At 41.0% G+C, this 11,505-nt stretch overlaps 1 protein-coding gene across 1 annotated transcript; it reads left to right on the forward strand.

Annotated features, from left to right (window-relative positions):
• The first annotated feature begins 484 nt into the window (after positions 1–484).
• Positions 485–5,299, forward strand: LOC136552518 (DNA-directed RNA polymerases IV and V subunit 4-like). The gene is made up of 10 exons (XM_066544089.1): positions 485–1,025; positions 1,714–1,812; positions 1,962–1,989; positions 2,124–2,200; positions 4,264–4,375; positions 4,486–4,563; positions 4,685–4,718; positions 4,813–4,881; positions 4,962–5,057; positions 5,157–5,299. Exons 1-9 carry the CDS (start codon positions 875–877, stop codon positions 5,034–5,036), a joined length of 723 nt encoding a protein of 240 aa, XP_066400186.1. The 5' UTR covers positions 485–874; the 3' UTR covers positions 5,037–5,057; positions 5,157–5,299.
• The last annotated feature ends 6,206 nt before the right edge of the window (positions 5,300–11,505 follow it).

The raw sequence follows: 11,505 nt of genomic DNA on the forward strand, positions 1-11,505 counted from the left end.
GTGGGCCCGGAGCTAGGTATTAAATGAAGAGGGCAGGGGCAATGATGTCATTTCATGTGTCCGTGCTAACTAGGCTCCACGGTGGCTAATGGGCAAAAAAAACTGTGTTGCTAAAACTTTTTTCTCGTAGTAATTCTTTAAGGTCTATTCTAATAATCATACTCTCTGTCCCAAAAAGAGTGCAACTATGGGTTGAGTGTCAATTAAAGTGATTCACGAAATTTCTAATGAATAATATTCACGTTTATGGCTCCAAATCAATTTATTATGACATATATTTCATAATTAATTTAATGGTATTTATTTGATATCATAAATATTGATACTTAAGATACTAAAACTTAGACAATTGTTTGAAAACATGTCAATTGCTAGAATTGTATTTTTTTGACGGAGTGAGTATCTGAAGAGGCACCATTCTTAATAATTGCAATACAAAAGGTTAGATTATCCCTGAAATTTGTAACCCCGTTCACCACTTGCTTCGCTTTCCCCCGTCTCTCTCTCGTAGGTCGTGGCGCAAGTGGACGACCGCCGCTAGCTGCCGCCGCCCTGTGCCACGTGTCCGGGTTAGCCTCGTCGGTTCCTTCGCCAGGTCTTCGCCGGGCTCTTACCCGGCGACCAACACCCAGTTATGCGCATCTCTTCTCTTCACTTACTGTTGTGCTTGTGCGAAACCAAAGCAACCGAACCCTAGCTTCTATTTGGTTTTTTTTACGGGTCTGATATAGTTAAGTTCATATATGTATTATATGCCTAACAAATCCTATTTATTTGCAAAAGTTACGGGAGGACATGTGTACTTGTCCTTTACTGGTTTCCCCCTGGGTACACTATTTGCTATGCAATTATGTGATGAATTTAAATATGAATTATGTATGTTTTGAGATGCAGAACTTCTTACGCATATCCTTTGAATAAGAGTCTGGCAAGTTTGCCAATGGATCGAGTACCAAGTGGAAGGCGCAAGGGTTCTCTCAACCCAAGAGTTGTTGTGCTTGATTCATCAGATTCTGACTCTGAAGGTAACAGCACATTCAGTTTCCTTGATATAATTTTTGACATTTTATAACTCAAAAAATGCTCCCGCATCTGTATTTATGATTGAACTCTTGACATTTTAGACATATCATGTATGACATGTTTACTGTTCTGTTGCCTAGTCTTTATTAATGTAAGGAATCTTCTAGGACATTCAGGAGAGAAAAAAAATACCTCACATGATTGTAATGATCATTGTTTGGGTCTTTTGATTCCAATATACCATGGCAATGCCCGTCAGCTTTTCTTGGTAGGCTTCGTATAGTTGATATATTACTAAGGAAAACCTGGTGGCAGATGAATAAATACCATTTTCTAACTGCCGTTTGGTTTTTATTTGCAGTCTACACATTCACTCTCTAGTCGTTGACACCAATTAAGTGTCAACATGCATATCATATCATTTTGATTGGAAAGCATACTACGAAAAACTCTTGAGTCTTGAGTCATGATTGATAGGTGCAGTGTGCATGACAGATTCCACGTGATAACAATTAAACTGCATATATGCTGTGCTTCTTCAGTATTTTGATAAGAGCAAAATAAGGAACCCCATTACATCAAGATAATTCTAAAATCTATAATGTAGCTGAATGTTACTGCACATGAATAATGTAACGCATGGTTGATACCTGCAGGCTGCAGCACTCATATAGTGCCTCCTGTTTCTAGGTTTTGTAGAAGAGCTTACTCCAGTTCACTCCAAGTCAAATGGGAAGGCTTCATCTGAGAGCCTAAAAACTGATGGAAAGCCTTCATCCTTTTCTAAAGGTATGCGTGCACAATGTTACTACACATCATCCCCTTCAAAATGTACTTAAATATTCATGCTAGAGATCAGGATATTTTCGTCTTCTGTTGTTACATCTCTCTCACTTGTTATATTCTCAGTGTTAATCTATATTTATCTCCCTTCTTAGGAGAGGCAAGCAATGGAAAGGCATATAGGCCCCGTTCGCTTCGCTGAAAAAAAACAAGACGAAACACTGTTCCGGCTGATTGGTCGTGAGAGGAAAACACTGTTCCAGCTGAAAAAACAAACTGAAAAGTACGGATTATAAGACAAGCGAACAGGGTCATAGTGGTGACAAAGGTGGAAAGGGTTCTGCATCCCATACAATGCCTACTAAATCCGATGCAGAATTGAAGCTGGAGCTTGGTCAGTTCCCTTCAGTGAAATTTTCAAAATGCAGCTATTTTGATGCTAATTGCTCAATCTTCTATTGCTGAAATTGACTATTATGATGGAGGGCTAAGATTTTCAACCTCATTTGAAGGCCATTATAGACTCAAACTGTAGCAGCCCATTTGTGAAAAGAAGGCCAACTTATGTGTTGTGGTATTTTCCTTGGTGCATTTTGGTGCCTCAACACATTCAGGAGACTTTGGGACCTCAAAACAGCACCCATGCTGCTTGGCTTTGGGAGTTCTTCCACCTTGAGAACTAAGCTTAGGGAGAATTTGTATTTGGGAATAGACTGTCTTTCCTCACTGTATCTTTAGAATCAAGCATTGATTCTACAAGGACTAGACAGTGGTTTATGAGAAATTTGGAATCTGTCCTTATTTGTTGCCTCCAATGTATCTTTATTGGATTAATTTCTCTACTGGTCTTGTGACTTTTCCCGCATAATTTTCCACTTAAATAATCTTGCCACTCCCATTTGTATATACTGTGATTCTTGATCTTAAATTGGTCACTTTGCTTGCTAATTAAACCATGTAGAGATGGGCATGGTGTATTCTCACGTCTTGTTAATGGGCGTGCTTAGAGTTCGACATTCTGCCATTCATGGGATCATGTTTCTGCAGTCAGCTTATTCTTGCAAATATCTATTTCAGAAGCCTCAGATAATGGGTGGGTGCTGTTGATTAGCAACTTGCTTGTTGATAGATGTGTGCACAACATAGGGCATCCAGTAAAATGCATTTGAGAATTTTGCTATATATTTGTGTTGTTCCACCAAGTATTTAGCACTCAAATGTCATCGTAAGTGGTATATACAAGAACAACAACAACAACATAGCTTTTCAGTCCCAAGCAAGTTAGGACTAGAGTTGAAACCCATCAAGAGCCCTAAGTCATGGTTCAGGCATTTCAATAGCTGCTTTCCAAGTACTCCTATTCAAACATAGATCTCTAGGTATATTTCAGGCTTTCAAATATCTTTTTATTACCTCCTCTATGTTAATTTCGGTCTTCCTCTACCTCTCCTCATATTATTAGCTTGGTTTAGGACTCCACAATGCACTGGTGCCTCTGGAGGTCTCCTTTGGACATGGCCAAACCACCTCAACCGATGTTGGACAATCTTTTCTTCAATTGGTGTTACCTTTAGGCGATCACGTATATCATCGTTCCGAACTCGGTCTATTCTTGTGTGACCGCAAATCTATCGCAACATACGCATTTCTGCAACACTCAGTTGTTGAACATGTCAAATCTTTGTAGGCCAACACTTTGCTCCATACAACATAGCCGGTCCAATCGCCGTTCTATAGAACTTGCCTTTTAGCTTTTGTGGTACCATCTTGTCACAGATAATGTCAGAAGCTTGTCGTCACTTGATCCATCCTGCTTTGATTCTATGGCTAACGTTCGCATCAATATCTCCATCCCTCTGTAGCATCGATCTCAGATACCGAAAGGTATCCATCTTAGGTACTACTTGACCTTCCAAACTCACATCTCCCTCCTCCTGTACAACTCCGCTAAAGTCACATCTCATGTATTCGGTTTTAGTTCTACTCAATCTAAAACCTTTAGACTCAAGGGTCTGCCGCCATAACTCTAGTTTCCTATTTACTCCCGCCTGGCTTTCGTCCACTAACACTACATCGTCAGCGAACAACATACACCAAGGGATATACCCTTGTATGTTCCTGGTAATCTCATCCATTACCAAGGCAAAGAGATACGGACTTAAGGCTGACCCTTGATGAAGTCTAATTTTAATCGAAAACTAATCTGTGTTACCATTGTTTGTTCGAACACTAGTTACAACATTGTTGTACATGTCCTTGATGAGGGTCACGTATTTTGATGGGACTTTATGTAAGTGGTGTATGGTTATGTAAAATACATTGTGTAAATTCTGAAATGCACGACAATCTGATTTCCATGAGCCCTTCTCTAAATGAACCGTGTAAGCTAATCCTGCGAGTTTCTCATGCAATGGCATGTGTGGAAAAAAATCATATTGCTCTTATAATTGGTTGCAGATATCCCCCCAAATTGTAGAATGCTAATGAACTGTGAAGGAGCTGAACTCTTGCAAGAAATTCATGAGCATATGGCTATCTTATCAGAGGACCCCGAGATCAAAATTCCTGAGTAAAAATGTTTCATATTTATCATTTCTTCTAGCCTACTAATCATTTTCTGTGCTACGTTCACATCTCTGAGCTCTTTGGCTAGTTTACTCTATCCTGTTGCTTCTGTAGGTCATTTGACAAACCTTTCCAATATGCAAAAGATGGAAATCATTTCACCACTGCAAACTCTGCAAAACAAGCCCTGGAGTATCCTAATATTTTGTTTAGGCTAGAAACACTAGAACTTGCATCTATTTTGAGTTACATTATTTTATCAAGCTAGCATCGTATCCGTGATTCAGTTCTGTTCCTTAGCTGGTTGCTGGAGATCTCTAAAAAATTGCGGGGTCGATGATGGCGAGGTTTGTTACTTAGTTTCTTGTTCCTTTCCTTACATTTTCGATGTCACACATAGCAGCCTCATCTCACTCAACCGTTGTGGTGTGCTTGCAGCAGATATGCATGATAGCAAACATCGGACCTGAGACCATTGAAGAGATTTATGCACTAGTGCCATCTCTCAAAGTCAGCCTCTTGTCACTTCCAATACTTTGGCGTTTTGAACACGACATCTAATGCTTCCATGACGAAAATTTGTGGTCCAGGCCAATAGGTCACTAATCGAAGGTCCAATTACTGAGGTTCTTGCTGCTCTCGCTGACATAAAAGCTGACAGTTGAATCTCCAACGGAACTAGGCAGGTATAGTAATACCCTTGATACAGATACTTGAATTAACACCTCTATCCTTGATTGTACACCTTTCTTACTGGCCTCAATTACCTCCCGAATCTGAAGCAGCCATGTTGCTGATCAAGGAACGCTGAATCTGCAAATTAACAGGCCCGTTGATGTTTTCGATGTTCTGCTTAATCGAGTTGTGCTGTGTATGTAAAACCGTGGCGTGTGCCGAATGCTCTCCAGGATATCTTAATGGATGAACTGCAGATTCGGTAAACTAGTTTACTCAGAACTGCGATGTACGGTCTGCAATCTGTGGGTACTAGTTTGAAAACAGTGAAGATGTTGACTTACTGCCATATGTTGGTTCGTGCTTCTCGACCTGTGGTTTTCATGTTTGCCATCCAATTCAAGCAAAGGAAGCATGCAACGCGTGCAATAGATCCATGTGACTCAAAAGCATCATCTAGTTCCATGCTTAATTAATAATTAGATTCAATGTGTGCGCTCGGCTTGTCTGTGTGGGAGGTAGCAGCGCAGGCTGTGCAGGGAGTGGAAGGTTTGGCTGATCCACTCTTGGCTGATTTCGGCTGATTTCAGCTGATTCAATAGTGTTCTGTGAGAGAGAATAAGCTGATAGGACTAGACAAGGAGAACAGGGTGAGATAAGGTAAAGGGCCAACGTTTTCAACCTCAGCCACGGAGCTCAATCGGCGTCCATGGCAAGGGGATCAGGGGAGGGGAGAGGAAGGAAGAAGAAACAGAGGACAACAAAGAGTGGCTATCCAAGAAGGCCGCGAACTGGCTGGCAGTGAGCAGTTAAATTTCCGTATGCTGACAGCACTGGATGGAGGTGGCTGGCTGCCATTTTCTGTCTCACTTGCAGGCAGACCGAAATTGCAGGCTGTTGGAGAAGTACTGATGCTGTTGGATCTTGGATGCAGCATGATGCCCATACAGACTCCTCTGATTACTTGCTCCCCCTTCCTGGTGCTGTATAGTATCAGGGGGTGTTTGGTTGTCACTCCTAAATTTTAGTCGTTGCCCCATTGAATATTTGGACATATGTATGAAGTATTAAATATAGACTAATTACGAAACTAATTGTATAGTTTGCGACTAATTTGCGAGACGAATCTTTTAAGCCTAATTAGTTCATGATTTGATAATATGGTGCTACAGTAAACATGTGTTAATGACGGATTAATTAGGCTTAAAAAATTCATCTCGTGGAGTACTGACGGATTATGTAATTTGTTTTTTATTAGTATCCAAACACCACATGCAACATCTTCCCGACACACCTCCTACATTTTAGTCACAGGATCCAAACACCACCTTAAACAGCAAAATGATACATAGAATGCCACAAATGCTCTTTCAGACGATGAGATACTGACATGTGTATTTTTTTTTCGAACAAACAAATGATCACCGAGTGTATGGTACCTGCCTGTAGCAAGATCTGCATGCCTCACTGGTCACCGGATCTCGAAGAGGACACAACCGAGCCTGCACTGCTCCATGCATGAGCGTGACAGCATACGAGTGCTGAGTGCAGTACGAAAAACATCAGACGGAAACTCATCGCAACTGCCTCACTGGTCATGTACGTGCAGTGTGACGGCATTTGACTTCAGTTCCTCGTGCCTTGGCTCCAGTCTCAAGTCTGACACAGTGACACTTCATCAGCAGTTATACTGATGTCAAACAGGCCAGGACTCCGCAGTCTCTCTCGTTTCAGTTTCAGTAGCGGTAACAAGCACGCTCTTTCATTGTAGCAATAGTATCGCCCGTACCAAGCACTAAAAATTCGGGCTTGCTTTTTTTTTTCCTGACACACACATATGACATTTTTACAGTGCAGAAAGTAGGATATTTTCAGAGAACGGAAAAGAAATCCAAGGAGAAGCTTGCAAATTTTAAGACTCCCAACAAAACGGTACTGCAAACACTATCAGAACCAGTTTGTACAAATAAATCCAGGTGCAGAGAGAGTACTTGGATTGGCATCTTTATACTATGCGTGGCCAGTTGGTGACTTCACTTTAGAATATATCAAGTACATTGGTACACGAACATTTGATTTTTGTGTCTGTTGATTGAGCAGCTGATAAATTAATTGTCAATCAAGCAGGTCTTATCAGTTCATCCCAGCCCAATGGCCAATGATGAATACGTATATACATCGTCCATGAGGAGTTTGGACAACGTTCATGTGCTTCTCCTGCAGTGTTATGCTGAGCTAAGGCGCATCTGACTTGGAAAACCTCGTGCCTTGTTCAGAGTCCAGTGTCGTCTGACACTTGATGAGCAGGAGCAGAGCAGTTACACTGATGTCAAGCAAGCCAGGACTCTGCAGCCCATCTCGTTTTTGGACACAGCAATAGGACATCACACGGGGCCGGGCATGGCCTGGCTAAACAGCTAACGCCTGCCTAAATAAAATGTAGCGAACGATTTGCGGACAACATCTTTCTTTTCATGGGGAAAAATAATTTCCACCAGTTTTCTTTTCTGAACGCGCCCAGCATTCTCTTTTCACGCGTGCTTTCCCATACTGCTGACGTCATTTAAAAAAGTAAAACATTTATTTCAAATTGCTATAACTCCTAAACGGTGTATCCGTTTTTAATTCCGTCTACACCGGTGTATCCTATATGATGAGACGAATAAAATTAGACCCCATTTACATATGTTTCGAAGAATTCTTTTTTCTAGTAGCAATTTATGTGTACTGACTTTAACATATAACTTATAACAAATAACGCAGATAACTTAAACGTATAACTTTTACGTGACAAATTATGCGTATAACTTATACATATAACTTTTATGTGACAAGTTATGCACATAATTTATACATATAACTTACTACGTGATAAAATTAGATGGCCTGCATGTAAAAAGTTATATTTATAAGATATAGATGAACAAACATGTATGTATAAGTCAATATTGATAGCTTATATTATAATAACTTGTTTGTATAACTTATAAGTTAGATGAACAAACTTGTATGTACAACTCAATATTGATAACTTATATTATAATAACTTGTTTGTATAACTTAGAAATATAACTTGATTAATAAATTAGATGTAAAGACGTATAAGTTATATTCCAGAACTTATGTGTAAATTAATATCATAACATATTAACCAAAATATATAAAAAAAATGGTGTACAAATTTATATTATACGTGTATAACTAGTATATGAATCATATACGATCATGTAAAATACATAAGTTAATGTATGAAAATTAAAAGGCAAAGAAAAAAAGTAGAAATAAAAAAAAAGAAAAACTTGGAAACAACTTATATACAAAAGTTATCAATCACAACGTATGTATATGAGTTATTCTATACGACTTGCCAACGCTGCCAAAAAGAAATAAAAAATAAAAATAGATAAAAGAAGAATAAAAAATGTAAAAAATAAAAGAATACTAAAAACACATAAAACAATAACTAAATAAAAAGATGTATGCAAAGTTTGCAGTGGTGAAATGATCGTATATGATTCATATACTAGTTATACACGTATGCAAAGTTTAGGGCTCGCAAATAGAGGTAAGAGGCAGGGAATCCAAGAAGATGTATGCAAAGTTTAGGGCTCGCAAATAGACGGTCCTTGGAAACACCATCACGCTGGTTTGTACAGTTCTAAGCGCAAGGATGGTATGTCATCGCTTGGAGTATCCAGTGCATTGGTCCTGGTGTTGCACTGCCACTGGCATGCTAGCCAAATGCCTAAACAGGTGTTAATTAAAAGGGTCGGTCTCTGTTGCAGGCGACTGATGGTTTGCTTAACTATCAGTCATGCTCTTATGATATATTTTGTGACGTTCACGTAATAAACCTGCAATGTTCACGTAGTACATGATGTTCTATAATATCGTGATGTTCACGTAATATACATGTGATGTTCTATGATGTATTTTGGGACGTTCAAATTATGCACATGCGGTGTTCCATTATGTTATGTGATGTATTTTAATGTTCTGTGATGCTCTCAGACGGCTGCTAAAATACATGTGATGTTCGGTGATGTACTTTATAATGTTCTTTGATGCATTTTGTGATGTTCCGGCAATATACATATGATGTTCTATGAAATTTGACTGACAAGAAAACAAAATATCATACAACTGTATTTGAGCAAAACTCTAATTAAAATTCATCATCAGTTCATCACAAACTCAATGATACAACGCAAAAGTTGGCATCATCCCTAATTTGGAGTTTGGGAACCATATCATTCTCGGAGTAATAACCAAATATACTAATGTTAGTAGTATCGATTTTGGCTTAAAAAATTCATCCCAAGTCAAAGCAATCACAACTATATGGGCGCATATAAGAAAAAGGATTGTGTTCGTACTTGCATGGATTGCTTATAGATCGCAATTCACAGACCCCTGCATGCAAGAAACCCCACAAGCTGAGCGACAGGCTGCAGGTAAGAGCATCTCCGAGAGTACCCAGTTTTCCTTCCTAGTCCTTAGCTTTTGGTATGATGAGAAAAAAAAATCCCTCTTCAACAACTCCTAATCGTTTCTCCTAAAATTTAGACACTTGAGAAATCCTCCCCTGTCGCGCGTAACTTGCGTGGAGTGGGTGTTGCGCGGATACACGCGTAATCATTGGTCAATTAAAGGTGGAAGGGCAGAAAAAGAATAAATAATATGAAAGGATTCTAGATGCAAATGTACAAGAGAAAAAGAATATATAAAATTAGTTAAAATAATTTAGAAATGGTATATGATTCCTGATGTAAAATTGTCTTCTATATTTTAGGAGTGAATTATTAGAAACTATTAAAAAACTATTGAAGATAGTCTTCTTTTTTTCTCCCAATTATTTTTAGGAGTTAAAAAACATGGATTTTAAAAAAAATAGAATACTTTTGGAGATGCTCTAACGTGAGAACAATGTGGCTGCCTATGATGCCAATTGCTAGCTCTCTCGTCCCTCTTGTCGCCATGGCTGGATCGATCAACAGTGGCCCATCTGCGCGCGGCATGGGCGTAGTACGTGCTCTAGTCCGTGGTGACTGGTGAGGCAGGCGTCCTCATCGACGCAGCTCCTGGCATTTTCCACGTCCAATCTGCAGTGCTGCGTGCACACACCGATCTTTAGATCATCGGCAGATCGATGAGATCCTATGTGTAAGCGCGTGTTTAGTTCTCACCTCAAATTTTTAAAAAGTGCTACAGTATCCATCACATCGAATCTTGTGATACGTGCATGGAAAATTAAATGTAGACAAAAAAAAACTAATTGCACAGTTTAGTTGGAAATTACGAGACGAACGTTTTGAGCCTAATTAGTCCATGATTAAAAACTAATTATCAAATAAAAACGAAAATGCTACAATACACACAAATTTCCAAATTCACCGAACTAAACACGAGCAACACTAACCATGCATGTGGCCTGGATGCATTATTTCCGCCTACAGGAGCTAGTAGGAGTAAGTACGAGGTACCGTAAGGGTGTGGTCTCATCTAGCATGCATGTAGCCTAGGGATTTTCTGGTGAGCCTGTCTGTACCTCAGGCTCAGGGTAAAACCGTAGTACGTAACAAAAAAAGGGGCCATGGCGATTGACAGGTGGCGAAGCCTTGGAGTAAAATGGACGACCACGATAACAAGTGGCAAAACCTTGGAGTTGGAGTGAAAGTCGGGCATGCAACACCGGACAGCAGGAGATAGATCTACCCACGAAGCCGCAACCGCGACATGCATGAGAGCTGCTGGATTCCGTGCGCGCGGTTACTTAGGTGTGTGCCAATATATGCTATGCTTGCTTGCTGCAGAACGCACGCAAGATGACTGCATTAGCTCGGAGGAGGAGCATCATCAGGAACATCGATCCACGAGGAACGCACGGCAGAGGCATAAACCTGGCGTACGCGCGTCCGCCGGCACGAGAAACTGCTGCACGGCGCGGCATGGGCGCATGGCCCGCTAGGTAGCGTCGTCGCAGCGCACTGCCACTGCGCGCACGTCCGTACGCCGTGCGGCATGCGTCGTAGGCGTAGCGTAGGTCGGCCTGCCGTAGTAGGGGTTGGCGGGTTGCGTTGCCCTTTGCCCACGCTCGGATCGGATCGGAGGCCACTTGTTGGGCACCACTACCAGGCCACCACAGCACGTAGTGGTACGTGCTGGGCGAGGGCGCAGGGGGCCTCCCCTCCATGGGCGCGGTGTCGTCGTGACGGCACAGATCGATCTCATCTCATCTCATCTGCGCGTGATTTCAACTCGTCCGGCCGTTCGATCCCGTGTCCCATGTCCCGTCCCGTCAGGTGCAGCGAAGAAGAAACAACTAAACGTGCGGGGTTCACAGTCGCGCGCAAGCAGGGCAGAAGAACCCACGCGTACAAAACGACCTTTGCCTGGTACGTACCGGCCGGCCAGAGAGCAGGTTTCGCTCTCCATCATATCTCTGCTGCTGTGCTGCAG

This window comes from Miscanthus floridulus, chromosome 4, assembly GCF_019320115.1.
Source record: "Miscanthus floridulus cultivar M001 chromosome 4, ASM1932011v1, whole genome shotgun sequence".
Lineage (NCBI taxonomy): Eukaryota > Viridiplantae > Streptophyta > Magnoliopsida > Poales > Poaceae > Miscanthus > Miscanthus floridulus.